Below are 15326 nucleotides of genomic sequence, written 5' to 3'. Positions count from 1 at the left end.
ACAAGCTACAAAAAATATTGCTTCAGAGTTCTTCCAAATGTTTGTTTGCAATATCACTCAAGCTGTAAATTCTAGTACGCTGTTTTATTGGTAATTCCCAATAGCGATGTTCGAAAGGCAGATACAGAGCACCATACACTTGATTGTCATCTTCTGGTACTGAGACAGGGTAGCTTGTTCAACGCCAGCGGTCTGAGAGTTCCGTGGCTCGAGAGATGGAAACATGCTGAGTGACCAAGCCAACAGCATCCGGCGTGCTGCAGATGGCTGTTTGGCCAAGGTGACACTTGCTATGAGGGTCAGTTCAAAACAGGTTCGTGTGCTGTGGTGTGGTGGGGTGCGCCACTGCGAACATGCACTGTACCTATTTTAAAGATCATGACTAGTATCATCTCTAACCAATCTGCTTTTCCGATAGCCATTTCATGTTTACATCTACTCTCGAGTATGAGAGAGCCATAAGTTTTTTACCAAAAGACATAAAGCCTATAAAGCGCACTGTTCCTTGTCCTTCAATCGGCAGCAACAAATACACAGATTTGTCATCAACACGCTGAGAAGTATTCAATACTGAATTTGCACAAAACAAGGATTACGAAAATGGCTTACATTCAAAAAGGAGACATTCATGTCTCTAGCAGAGTAACCCCTGGCGAGGTTTCGTCTGACATACACATCGTAGTCTTTGACAATCCTTGCAACTAGGTCTGACGTAGAGATTCCATCTGTCCTTTGTGTGGCGAGAAACATGCCTTTCTCTTTGATAAACTTGTACACATCCTCTTCATTGCCCATACAGTAGGGAATCTCATCATGCGCCACAAAGTCAATCTGAAAATTAAAAAGAAAGCAAAGCGAAACACACTGTTAAGAGGGGGTGAGAACAAGGACAGAAGTAATATACGTCTTCTTTTTTCCCATTCTAATACTACTAGTATACTTCTAGTCTTCTAGTATTCTAGTAAGTATACTGCGTAATGTCTACTTCATGTAAATTTTTCCTGTTGATGGTACAGTTGATCACCTCCACAACGAACGCCTCTATAATGAAAGGACCTGTACAACGAAGGAATAATTCTGTCCCAGTTCTATTGCAAACAGTGCAGCGTACAACCTTTATAATGAAGGTGCCACCTCTGTTCATGGCTTTTTGGTGCACTCCGTTGCTTTCAGGAACAGTTCAAATCACTGCCTGAAAAGCTTGCAACCTTTTTCATCATCACCGGTTATGCATAGAGACTCCAGTGGCTTGACGCTGTCCATGGCGTATGCGCAGTGCTCACTGCGGTGTGACTATATTTGGTGTTCGACTATATTTGTAATTGTACGTTTGGCCTTCTATAAGTTTGGCCTGCTGAAATTATTGTTTTTCTCTATACCAGTTTGTTTATTTTGCTCATAGATGTCAATGCCCCGGATGAGCAAATAGTAAATTTCATATTCGAATCCAATCCTAGTTTGCTCACATTGTCCGCCTTTTGTGTGCTCTGAGTGAACATACACTGTACCCTAGCGGCAAGCACTGGAAACGTTTTGCATGGCGTCGGTAGTTCACGGAGCAGACAACACGGACGTATGCAATAGCGCGGGCACCCTGAAGCATAGTTGATGAGGACGCGAATTCGTATTGTCGGTGCAGTGCTGACGACACAGTATTTGCACTGTGTATTGGCAGAAATTTCAGCTGTTCACAGCATTATTTGGTTAATTTGTGATACGCCATGCTATACGCTGACAGGACACCAATAAGAAGTCGACCCGAGAGCAACACTGACATTCAGCCGACTAGTTGGCAGACTGTGCCAATGGCAGACATGTATGGTCATACTAGTATGACGATGACGTAACTGACGACACGATTGACAACGGTGAGTCGTCATAGTGCGACAGGTTTTCATGCCACCTCCGACAAAACCAGTGTGCCAATCGCTGTGTGATCAGCTGCCAATGAGAGCATCGCACCAACAATGCGAATGTCGCAGCAAGTGCTCTTGTGTATGGTTTTAGCAGCATGAACTAAACATATGCGCAAAGAAAGAGACACACAGGGACGGCATAATCTCAGGATGCAAAACTGGCAGGCCCAATCTTTCCCTTTACAAAGTCTACTAGAGTTTGAGGCAGTGTGGATCTCATTCAGTGCAGTTTCATTAGGCCTAGTACAGCCAACAAGTTCATCCACTACTGGGGGACCTGAATTGTAGGATAAGCAAGTAGGACAAAAGAAATAGCTTTTATAGATCAGTCCTGGCCATATCAACTTAAGGTGAACCACTCTTAGCATAGTACAATGCAGACACAAGGAGTTGGAAGCGGCAACACGGTGCAGTGCCAACACCGGCACATCACTGTGATTGATTGAAGATTGTTGGTTGCACTCGCCAGCGCTTTCATGAACCACGGCCGGGCTCGACTGGCGCGCGTGCGCGCTCGCTTCTTATAGTCTTTGCATAGGGGCTAGTTCTTGCCTACTGCCGCTGCTTGGTGGGAGGCGCTGCGACCTCATCCTGCTCATCTGTTCCCAGTCGATCCGTGCAGCATGCGCAACGCTGGAAGATGGGGTCGGACGTGCTTCTTACCTCACCGTGCATTCAAGAACAAGTCGCCTAATTGTTGAGGACACGTAAATGGTTCATCTAGGCTTCTTATAAATGCATGCAGTGTAACCGTATTAATACATTGAGCTTCTTTAAATTCACTTGGGAACATGGAGATGCATGCGCCAGGAGAACAGCTCTCCACCATCAAACGCATATGCATTTTGAGGAATGAAAATAAATATTTATTGCTCGTATGCACTTACAATAGGTGCCATACTTTCAAGCGAAAACTCTTGCGGACAAAGTAGCTCACAAATGTGTCTTATTCACAATTACAATCTAAAGTGTTTCCTTGGCGGCTTGTGCACATAGGCCGAAGGCTTGTCGTTTTCTTCAGTCAGTTGGTTTGAGTGATTTACAAGTATTCTCAGAAACTTCTCGGCAATTAGATTTGCGGATCGTCTCGTATGGCTGTCATCAACGCCTTCAGGGCAGCTCAAGATGGGAGCGCGTTGTAAATAGGTTTGCACTGCTCATTCGAGTACTTCTAGTACATTGCTGCGTGGCAGGTGTTCGGAGGCTCTAACGGAAAAAAATAAAAACTATCTTGTCCAAAAGGGCTAGAAACTCAGGCTTTGGATAATGTAGTTTGCTCCTGTATTGGCCTCAGAGTAGCTTATACAACGGGTGATCTTTGTTATTTGTCGTCAACAGAGGAGCACAAGAGTCACATCCAAGGTCTGTTATCAGCTTGGCGATGTAGCCACCAAGGTATGCCAGACCGGAGTAGGTGACAGATGGAGATGGAGAAGCCGTGTATCCCAGCAAAGACCTCAGGTCTTCATCAAATGTCTCTGAGAGCCTCATGGCCTCGTCCTCAACTTCAACATCTGATATTTTAACCCTTTGACGGTCAATGACGTAAATATACGGCGCCACGAACAAGACCGAAAATGGTCGATGCCATATATTTACGGCGCCGTCTGTATGTTTAAAAAGCACGCCAATTTTCTAACTTTTTCTTTTCTGTCATGTGCTGCCACTATGTGGGAATACAGGGAATTTTTTTCGCGCGCCTGCCTCTCTCGGTTTTCGTTGCATGGTTTGTTTTAGTGCTAGTTTGTTCCCGCGCGTCTATATACTACCGCTCACGCATTGGTGCGCGCGCGGGCGGGCGGCCATTTCGATTTTGTCTCGCGGGCGGTTTCGGCTTTTTGCGCTTGTAAACTGATGGCTATCTCGTTACTAATCGCTCAAAGGGAGACCGCTTGTTTCTCGCTCGTTTAGTGCTCACAGGGGTGCGCACAGCAAGGATGCTGCCGTGCATGCGTTTCCGTTTCTTTTCTTTTCTTTAAGACTCACGAAAACTAATTGCCCTAGCTGGTTGGCAATAAGATGAAGATTAGCAGAAGTTTGTCACACGTGTTACTTTTTTTGATGGGCACACAACCAAACAGTTTTCGTGAGTGCGCACACCTACGCAGTTCGATTACGCTATGGACATACGTATTAGTGTAAGAGCAGGAACATTTGAGACTTATTCTCGTGTGCGGATTTTCAAAGCCGTGAACTATGTGCATAAAAATGCATAAAATTTTTAATTCTGATAAGTTTATTTCCTTTTTTGTTGTTGTTATTCATGAATTAAGAGTGCATATATACCAACGCAAAACATTTTCTCACTTTACGGTCACCCTAGAAAAATTATGGTAAATTTTTTTCGAAATAAGTCCCTAAGAATATGGCGAAAAAAATCGACCCTCAAAAGGTTAATTTCATTTAGCTTTGCGAGCTTTAACTTAAAAATATGGTCCAGAGCAGCGGTGACGGCTCTAGCATCCAACACGTCGTTCTCGCCCCACATTGATCTCACCTTACCGAAAATCACTTCGATAGGGTCGTTGCTCAATTTTTTTGTTAGGATATGTATAACTAACACCTTGCTCCAGAAGGAGCTGCGTTGTCTCCACAGTTGACTTTGTTGTAAAAAGCAAAGCTTGGTATGTCTCGTTTGTGAAACCATCCTTCATTGATCCTATAGAATTCACCTGTATTTTCTCCACATAGAAAGTAAAATCATTCTGCAGCCACAGTAGCCGACTGTCATCACTCCTAGAAATGGGAGCTTTGTGGCCGCTTCCATTGAAAGAAGTGTCATGAATGTCAAACCATTTCTTCATGGCCTTCATGAAGCAAACGGTAGAGCCTGCATCCTTAAAATCTCGAGTGCCACCAGTGGAATGCAGAAATCTGAGGAGAGAAAATTTGGTCCGCTTGCAGCACATTCATTTTTTCGAAGTTGGAAGGGTAGACACGTTTCCTTGTCAAATTTCGTGCCAGCTTCACAGTGGTGCACTTTTGACGCTCATATAATTTCTGCACAAACACATCACTAATGACACCTGCGCCAACATTAAGTTGACATTCAAGGAACTGGTTTCGAACATTCTTGAACACATGGCACGGGTTGAAGCTTAAAAAGATAATGCGGTTTGTGTCTTGTGGGTGACCTATAACCGTCTTCAGGCTTCTGTTTCCCATGAGCTTAAACATCGTTACATTTGCCGAATAATTGTCAGTAACAATGTGGACTATGACGAAGCCACATGATTCCACAGCAGCAATCACCTCCTTCGTCCATGCAAAGAGGTCTCTACCACTTAGCTGCTTCGTGAAGTAGTATGAGCACGGAATTTTGTACCTACTCGTCACACCATGCAGAACAAAGCAGACGACTCTGTTGGCAAGGACTTCTTTCGGTGGGTTCACCATGCTGCTGTCTGGCTTGTCCTTGAAACTAAAGACTGCATCAGCCTTCCTATCATAGATGAACTTTGATTTTATGCTGGCTTCATCTATTATTAATGAGGCCATATGCTGTTTGCTGCTCAGCAGCAAGGCCTCGTGAACGAGGCACTCTTTCATGGCATTGCTGATTCCCGATATTGTTGGGCTTGGACAAATGTACCTTTGAAGAGTACACTTATTTTTCTGGTAGTGTTAGAAGACCTGAAGTGTGAGCATGATCGTAGCCTCTTGGAGAGAGAAAGTGCCATATCACGCACTGTCTAACAACCTCTTCGGGGTAAGCTGCACGCTTCTTTCCGTAAATTCTATTTGATGCTGAAGAAAGACGGCCTTCTTATCTCCTTTCTGTGCATCCGCTGCGATTTTCTTAACACATGCATGGTGCTTGCTTTCGCGATAAAATACGGTCACTTTTTCCTCTGCTGTAAGAAACTGCTTAAGCTTCTGACATGTTGAACGGTGGTATGATACTTGGGAGCGCAATCTTCCTATCATAGACAGGTACAGACCAGCGCGATGAGGGTCACTGTTCATTCTTTGCTTGCAAACACTTACTGCTGTTTGCCCGCTGAAAATATCTTGTGAACCCGCAACATCAAGCTCCGATTCGTTTGTCTCTGCTTTTTGCTTCCTTGATGTTTGAGATGGCGGTGAAGCTCGAGAAGCAGGATCCTTACGAGGCTTCTTTGCACTTGGTATCAAGTATGAAGGATAGTCCTCGAAGAGAGTAGGCACGCATCAGGAAGAAGTTTTCTGATGCGGCACGCAGGTACGTAGTCTTCATCACAGAAGTGTCTGCTGCATACGACAGTTGATGCAGACTTGTCATTGATAACTAGGTTGTTTCTCAAAATATTCTTTTGCCATTTGGAGCAAAGTTCAGCATTGCTTGGGAACTGGTGAAAAAAAACACCAGGTGTTTTCCCAGAATGGGACTTGCAATACGGAACACAGCAATACACCCTCACACAGCAGTTATATACCGATGTGAAATGAATGGCACCAAGTCTTGGCTGTGGCCATGCGTACTAAAGGCTGTACGACCGTCTTCAGGAGCCCATAAATCACTGCATACTGAACAACACTGACAGAACACCGAATAAATGCGCAGGAAAACGATTGTGCGAGCGCAAAGGCAAGCGCATATATGCGGAGCAGGGGAGGAAGGGTCAGGGTCACAGTGCCCCTACCGCCGACGGGTGGTGAAATGTGCTGAGAAACTCTCCTACTGTTTCCTCGACAGGCGAGAAGGCCGTAAGAAGCGAGCGCGCGCCAGTCGAGCCCGGCCGTGCATGAACTAAGTGCGACTACGTAGAGGGGTTATGCCGACTTTTTTTTTTGTTACCGAAAAGCATAGTTTGCTTCTTGTGCCAAACAGGCAACACGTGATGGCCCTTTCGATACAACAGCATAAACAACAACCTCACTCAGTTTCTACACGATTACGGCAGGCATTGGCGTCCTCGATTGGAAGCCACATGCCCTCTAAATAAGCGCTTATGTGCGCAGAGTTTACTCTAGCAATACGCTATCGAACAAACAAACTATATGCCTAATGACAATAAAAGTGAGGACTCGCTATCAATATCAGCAGTAACCACCTCCCCATAATGCTATACATGACCACATTTTTGACATTTTCGAAGTGCCTGGGACGCTCATGCTTTCTCATCTCAGTGCAATACAATACTCATATGCACATAAGAAGTGGTCATATTGTTAGGGCACAGCCAAGAGCGGCGCCAGTTAGAAGAAGACGATTTGACGGGTAGAGGTGGAATCGCTCTTGGCAGCCATCTTGTTTCTGCAAATCATTGTCTCTCATGTAAATATTGTAAAAACAGTCAAATCTCGTTAATTCGAACACACTTAATTCGAACTTTCGGTTTATTCGAACTGACGCTGTTGTCCCATCAAAGCTATGTGTATTCCAATGGGCGAAAACGCCCGGTGATTCGAACGCACCAGCATTTGCAACGGTTAGTTAGAACATACTGAGTTTTGACAAAGCTCTCAGCAGCATGCCAAATCCCGCGGCAGTGTCTCCGACTAGCATTCCTCCGACCCCACCATAGAGGAAAAGCTTAGGAGAGACTTCTCAACGACGCGCATGAAGAAAAAGGAAAAACCGTGGCAGAAATTTGTGCGTAAGCGTATGCAGGCGCGCATCACCAATTACTTTTGTTCGTGACGGGTTAGTGACTTCCGTTAGTGCCACGGCACCGTCATGTACCCCATTGAGTTATGTTAGTAATTGTCATGTTAGTTGAGTCATTGAGTCATGTTAGTAAGCAAATGTTTAGACGTTTATACGGCCGATAAAACTACTATCCTTACTTTTCGTATAGCTGTCTACTAATTTGCTATTCTAATCAATGCTTCACCTTTCGTGTGAAACTGCGACGTTTTTATTTATCAAAACTTTAGTGCATTGGGAGTAAATCTATTTTTTCCAAATGAGAGAAAGCTGTATTTCTGTATGAAAAAATGAGGTGCACGGTACTGCAAAGGACTTTTCTTTCTTTAGGTCATGGCAAACGGGTGTGCGTTGCAATCGAGGGCTGTATTTTTTCTTTTTTTTTTTGTCACGTAACCAGGGTGCGTGTTAAAATCGAGTAAATACGGTATGTTGGCTAACTTGGTCTTTACCTACAAAGCACAGTGAAGGTGTGGTATGACAACCACGAGGAAGAGCTTAACGACTGGGACACTTGCAAACAGAAGCTGAGGGACTTATTTGGCAATCCCACTGGGCGGAAGAGCACCACTAAAAGAGAACTAGCGACCAGCACCAAGGCGTCCACAGAATCATATGTCTCTTACATCCAGGACGTGCTGGTTCTGTGCCGTAAGGCTGACAGCGATATGGCTGAGTCAGACAAGGTTGAGTATGTACTGAAGGGGATCTCTGACGATGCTTTCAACCTGCTCATCTACAAACATTGTGAAACAGTACAGAACACCATAAAAGAGTGTCAACGCTTTCAGCAGGCCAAGAGTCGCCGCACTGCAACGCCGTTTACACGTCTGCCAAACACAGCTGCGACATGCTCTTGCGACGACAGGCTGGGAGTGCAGCGATCAACATTGTCAGATGACCTGATGCGGATAGTGTGGCGAGAACTTGAAGCCATGAAACCTGCAGCCCATTTTCCCCACCCCAGTCAGCTGAATAACTTGCCCACAGCACCATTTGTGCAGGAAATAGTCCGTGAAGAACTTGCTAATCTTGGAGTTCATTGTGTATGTGCTGTTGCTGCTTCACAGCTGTCTCATGCTCCAGGTCCATCGACTGGTCCACAGTATCCTGCATGCTACCAAAATCCAGCCGAGTGGCAAAGCGCAGACGATCGGCCAATCTGTTTTGCCTGCCGGCGTATCGGTCACGTTGCTTGCCATTGTAACAACCGTACTGCCTCCTCCCCTCTGCGACCGCCCTACAACAGTTATCACCCCGAACAGAGCCAGCATCATTACCAGCCTCCATTGGCACTGCAACAGCCAAACAACAATGCTCGTGCTCCTTGGAACAGACCCTCGTCGTCATTCCGACGCCACCAGTTCTGTTCGCCACCAGCTCATCGACCATCGTTCCTATCACCGCAGGCTCGTCGCCCACCGCCCCTGATGCAGCCCTGACGCCTCTCTCTGGAAAACTAAGCGATGCAGCTTCTGAAGGTGACACTGCATTGACGACTCGACCACAAAACCCTCTGACCACTTGGCCGACCAAACAGAACTTGATGGACATTTTAGTCGATGGCGTCAGTGTCCCAGCACTCACTAACACTGGCGCGCACGTATCCATGATGAGTGCCCAATTGCACTGACACCTGAACAAAGTTCTCACACCCACTGCATCACGCACCCTCCGCGTCGCCAACGGAGGAACACCTACCGTGCTTGCTATGTGTACAGCTGGCAACAACATCACGGGGCACCTAACGACTGTTTTGTTTAGCATTTTGGAACAATGCCCTTGCGACATTATACGCGGCTTAGACTTTTTGTCGTCCCATTTCGCCCTCTTTGATTGCGCATCTAGTGTCATTCAGCTTGAACTACCCCATGGCTGCTATAGTGTATCAGTCACACAACAACGCTTATGCTCTCCCAAAGACATCCGCCTGTTGCCTCAAGCCACTATGTACATCATTCTACTGTCATTTCCATCTGTTCCTGGCAGCTTCTATGTGCTACGTCCCACCGCTGACATAATGCTTGAAAGAAATTTGGCCATTCCCCACACTGTGCTCACTGTTACAGGCAATCAGACTTCGCTCCCTCTCTTTAATTTTACCTGCTCGACTCAAACCCTTACCAGAGGCATGTCTTTGGGCGACATCTCACCTGTGAATGATGGAGATATCGGCTCTTGATGCCGAAATTTCGTCGCCCTCTATAGGAACCTCCGATTCACCGACTCTCACAGGTTAACTTCGCAAGAATATTGCACCTGATCATTTTCCCGCACAAGCTACTGACCTCCGCCGTCTTTTGGAAACATACCGTGGCATTTTTGACCTGGACAGCCGCACTTTAGCCCAAACCTTGGTGGTCACCCATTGTATTTACACCAAAGACGCTGATCCCATACGCCGTCAGCCGTACCGTGTTTCCCATGCTGAATGACAAGTGACACAACGAGACATCAATAAGATGTTGACTAAAGGCATTATCGAGCCATCATGCAGTCTGTGGGCATCCCCTGTTGTCCTTGTCAACAAAGATGGCAGTTAGTGCTTTTATGTGGATTACAGACCCCTCAACAAAATCACAAGCAAGGATGTCTACCCCTTGCCACGTATTAATGACGTGTTGGACTGCTTGCATGGAGCCAAGTACTTTTCCTCAATAGACCTCCGATTAGGCTATTGGCAAATATCAGTAGATGACATGGACCATGAGAAAACTGCCTTCATTATACCTGACAACTTCTACCAATTCAAGGTTATGCCGTTTGGCCTATGTAATGCCCCGGCAACCTTTGAAAGAATGGTGGACTCGTTACTTCACAGCTATAAATGGTTCACGTTTGTTATCTAGACAACGTCATCATCTCTTCACCAACTTTCACGAGTCATCTAACGCGTCTATTGGCTATCCTTGCTGTTTCCGACGCGCCAGCCTGCAATTTAACTCACCCAAGTGCCACTTTGGACGTCGTCAAATTACCGTTCTTGGCCATCTCGTAAGTGCCGCTAGCGTTCAACCCAACCTTGACAAGATTCGCACTGTCCAGAACTTTCCTGCTCCATCTTCCACAACAGACATAAGAAGCTTTGTTGAGCTATGCTCATATTTCCGTCGTTTTATTATCAAGAATTTCGCTGAAACCACTCGTCCACTCACCGACTTAAAGAGAACGTTGCTTTCACATGGGGCCTTGCTCAAACCAAAGCCTTCTCCACTCTTGTACGCTTGCTCACGGCTCCCCCATTGCTGGCTCATTATGATCCATCTGCCGCCACTGAACTTCAGACGGATGCCAGTAGCCATGGAATTGGGGCTCTACTTGTTCAATGACAGCGTAACGCAGGGCGCATAATTGCATATGCCAGCTGCCTCCCATCACCCGCCGAGAGGAATTTTTCAATTACCAAACGGGAGTGCCTGGCGTTAGCTTGGGCAGTTGCCAAATTCCACCCCTGCTTGTATAGCCGCACATTTTCCGTGGTTACCGATCACCATGCTTTGTGCTGGCTCTCCTCACTTAAAGACCTCACGGGAGGGTTGGGTAGATGGGCACTACAGCTCCAAGAATATTAATTTGCTCTTTTATACAAGTCACGCCATTTGCACAAGGACGCTGACTGCCTCTCCTGTCCTCTTGTCCGCCCCGAATATGATGCGCATGACACTAACTCTTGCGTCCTGGCCATTTCTGATCGGCACGACATCCGCACTGAACAATACTGTGATGACTGCTTACATGTTCTCAATCGTCTCAATTCTGGACATTCGGAGAACATGCTGCTCATGTTTGTGCTCCATGACAACATTCTCTACCGTCACAGCTTACGCCCTAAAGGACCAGAATTTTTGCACGTTGTACCACGCCATCTCCGGTTCTTGAGCAGTTACACGATGCCCCTACTGCAGGCCACCTTGACGTTTCATGTACTTACGACCGTGTACGGCACCACTTCTACCGGCCAGGCCTGTACCACTCTGTGCGCTACTACGTTGCAGCCTATGCGCTCTGTCAGCACCGCAAAAAACCTGCCATGCTGCCCGCTTGACGCCTTCACTCCGTCCATATTCCCTCAGAACTATTCTTTCACATTCGTCTCAATCTTCCTGGCCCTTTTCTGACGTCGAAATCTGGCAATAAGTGGGTCGTTGTCGCAACTGATTATGCGACCCAGTATGCGATCACGCAAGCTTTGCGCACAAGCTGTGCAATTGAGGTGGCAGATTTCCTTTTACATGACATCATCCTACATCCCGACGCACCCTAGCAGCTCCTCACTGATCGCGGCCACACCTTCTTGTCCCAAGTAGCAAAAGGCCTACTTTGCTCCTGTTCCGTCGAGTACAAGCTTTCCAGCATCTACCACCCGCAGACAAACAGTCTGACAAAACAACTCAATCGCACATTGACAGAAATGCTGTCTATGTACGTTTGCGACGACCACAGTGATTGGAACAGCATGTTACCCTTTGTCATCTTCGCCTATAATTCATCCCGTCACGAGACCACTGGCTTTTCACCCTTTTACTTTCTGTTCGGCCGCCACCCTTTTTTGCCCTTTGACACACTGCTTCCTTCCTCGACGAGCACTCCTACTGAATATGCTCAAGACGTCTTAGCCCAGGCTCACATGGCACGCCAGATTGCAGCTGCCGGCTCACTGAATCTCAAGCCACCCAGAAGATCTGGTACCACAGCCGACATCAGGACGTTCGATTTCCTCCAGGCTCTGTTGTCCTCCTATGGACACCATGCCACGTCAGCTTGTCTGAAAAGCTGCTGCCGCGCTACACAGGGCCCTACATGATATTGCGTCAGCTTGGCAATGTCAACTACGAGATCGCTCCATTGGACTCATGTGCCCCCACAGATGTTGAGCATGTGTCCCGGCTGAAGCCTTACTTTGCCCACGAGTTCACCTCCCTTAGAGTTAGTGCCAAGGTGTTGTCTTTAGAGGTGGGGGTTACGTTATGGCGCAAACAAGACTGGAATAAGTTAGAAGACGATTTGACGTGTAGAGGTGGAATCGCTCTCGACAGCCATCTCATTTACGCATCATTGTCTCTCACATGAATATTGTAAATACATCTTTATATGCGACTTCTGCAACGTAACAATATGTTTTGAGCATTTAGTTATTATTTTGTGTCAGCGGTGCATGGTTTCCACTGTACTTGAAGTGAACAGCAAGCAGTGGCTTTACACATGCTAATGTAAACAAATATGCCATTCAAGTGTTGTATACATACTCTGCATGCAGTATCGCCCCTTTGAAGAGCCAAGGCCACTATGGTCAAAACTGAGCTAAGATAGGAGTTTTTATGATCCTAGTTGTGTGCATTCAGTGCAGGTGTGACAGTGGAAAATGCATGAACTTGGATGCTACTATACAGCTAACCTCTACAGAGAGGAATCAACCCGGTTCGAACTCGATGTGGGAAGCTGGCGAGTGCTCAAGTTTATGCATTTAAACTTCCGAAGCATGTTTGGATTCATATTGAGCAGGACTAAATAGGAATAATAGGAATGAAAGTGTAGGTGCTGTGGTAATCACATTGTGATGCGATGGTATTCGTTCAGCAGCCCATCACACGGTGATTGGTTTTGTCAGTGTAGCTGAACGAAAGCCCATCATCACATTTCGGCAACTTCCAGTAGTCAGTTGCACCAGAGTCATTGTCAGCCTCGGTGTCCTGCCCAGGAAGCGTCCAGTCACACAAGACGAAAATTATGACGACTGACAAATGCACAAAACCCTTTCAACTCGCTTCATGCAGAGAGCCTTTACGCGTCCTGCACCGGCTCGACATTGTACATTTTCTTTCTTGCAGAGCCTGCTAGGGTGGCGCCACAGCACGATGCAATAGGTGGATTTCGAAATGAGTAGTTCAAGTAGTAACAACTTGTACACCAAATATTTTGATGAAGAAAGACATGCCAGCATTTGCTACAATCAGGCTAACACAAATACAAATTCTTTTGGCTCGAAGTGAACAGTTGTGGTCTTTGCATAAATCCTTGGCACAAGAACCATAAGTTGAGAAACCTTTTCTAGATAAAGGAGGCGGGCCTCAAAATTACACAGATGGCAAGGTTATTTTTGGTGCTGTTAGTAAATATTTTCCTGCAAAAATGCAACTTCAACATTTCTTTACAATGTCAGCAGTACGGAAAATTTATTTGCAGACTTTTTCTCAGTGTGTTGTCTCATCAGTATAATTTAATTTTGTAATGGTTGTATACATGTGGGGGCATTTCACATTAACCTGTTGCCCGGCTCGATGTGTGCCGCATGTCGGCGTGATTCCGCAAACTGCAGATGTTGCATGCAACCCTGACTGCACCAACTGCATGGCACCGGGAATTTAGGCTTGGTGCTTCCCGCCTATACACAAGCTTAACTCATTACATCCAGTAAGTGCACAGACTAACTTAACAAGTGCTATAGTTTATGGCTAACCGCCCAGAGACCCGCACGCCACTTCTACGACCCTCAGTCTAGCTTGTATGTGTAATATCAGGCACAAACACAGTGAGAAGCAAACTTCTCACAATGGTTTTCAGATTTTACAAAACCATGTGCGAGAATGATATAAAAATTGAGCAAGATGTCATATGGAACCCAAAACTATGATAACTGACAAATCGGTTGGCGGCATGGTGATCCAGTGGTGCTTTTGTTTTTGACTTGTCTTGATTATAAGCTGCGTGTGCGACTTGCCTACCAAAACTGAAAATGTTGATTAAATGTTTTCAAGTGGATATTCATTCGTTTCAAGTAATTGAATATTATGAATACTGAGATTCCATGCGAAGATAATGCAGAATAGTAGTTCGACCGAACATACAAGAATACTGAATATTTGCCCAACCCTAGTAATTACAATTAATTGCAGTTTCTATGTAATTAATTGTAGTTGTACTGTAATTGTATAGTGCAGTTGACAATTGTTGCAATGGACTGTTATCGAGAGAAAATTAGCCGTTATATCCGAAGTGCATTCTAAAATTAGTCTCACGGTAGGTTGTGAAATCACAGAACTTTGCATATACACCACCACCTAACTCGTAGGTGATTGCAAAAATGACGGAAACATTAAAATTAGAATAAATAACTACTATTAAACCTCAATATAACGAAGTCGGTAAAATCGACAATTTGCTTTGTTATCTAGAAATTTCATTCTATTGAAATTCGACCTTTTATACAAATCAGTACAGCTGCCAATCGATTTTTCTTACATGGAAAGGGGGCACAGAATTTTCCTAATTATTGGACAATTGAAGAAAGCAAATCTGAATGATAAAACAATTTATTTTGATAAATTTGGGAGTCGGAGGCAAGTGATACAGTTTCATGCCACATACGTCCACGATATCATCTCAGCGGTACAAATTAAACGAAGGCAGGCACGCTTTCGCATGTACTCTGCCCCTGCAGCTCATAGCGTCACCCGCACTGGGACAACGCCATCAGGAAAAGCGCCAGCAGCAGGAAGCGAATACTTCATCTGCCTCTCGCTCCAATGGGTCGTCGAAACTCGACATTATGTAACCTCCAATACTAAATGTGCAGTAAGACAGCTTACATGGAGCCCCAGCCTCGGCACGTCCACTTTTTGCAAAAGTGCCAGGTTACCTCTAAAGCAGGATGCGTGGCTGCGTATGGGCTCGTCGCGCTTACAGCCATGCGCAACCATGGCCGAGACACACACCAGAAATCAAGGCCCGTGCGAACTTAACCCCCACTGAGCCCCAGCCCCCATCCCCTTGTGTGCGCTTGA

General features: G+C 45.8%; 1 protein-coding gene across 7 annotated transcripts in view; it reads right to left on the bottom strand.

Annotated features, from left to right (window-relative positions):
* Nucleotides 1-15326, bottom strand: part of LOC126541294 (choline-phosphate cytidylyltransferase A-like) — a 66821-nt gene that overhangs the window by 23576 nt on the left and 27919 nt on the right. For all 7 annotated transcript variants that reach the window (XM_050188012.3, XM_055076539.2, XM_050188011.3 and 4 more), the window contains one exon: nt 610-831. In XM_050188012.3, the coding sequence (XP_050043969.1) occupies nt 610-831 (222 nt within the window). The remainder of the gene's footprint in view (nt 1-609; nt 832-15326) is intronic.

The sequence above is a fragment of the Dermacentor andersoni genome, chromosome 2 (genome assembly GCF_023375885.2).
Source record: "Dermacentor andersoni chromosome 2, qqDerAnde1_hic_scaffold, whole genome shotgun sequence".
Classification (NCBI taxonomy): domain Eukaryota; kingdom Metazoa; phylum Arthropoda; class Arachnida; order Ixodida; family Ixodidae; genus Dermacentor; species Dermacentor andersoni.
The sequence above is the reverse complement of the archived record's forward strand: the minus strand, read 5'-3'. Positions and strand labels throughout refer to the sequence as shown.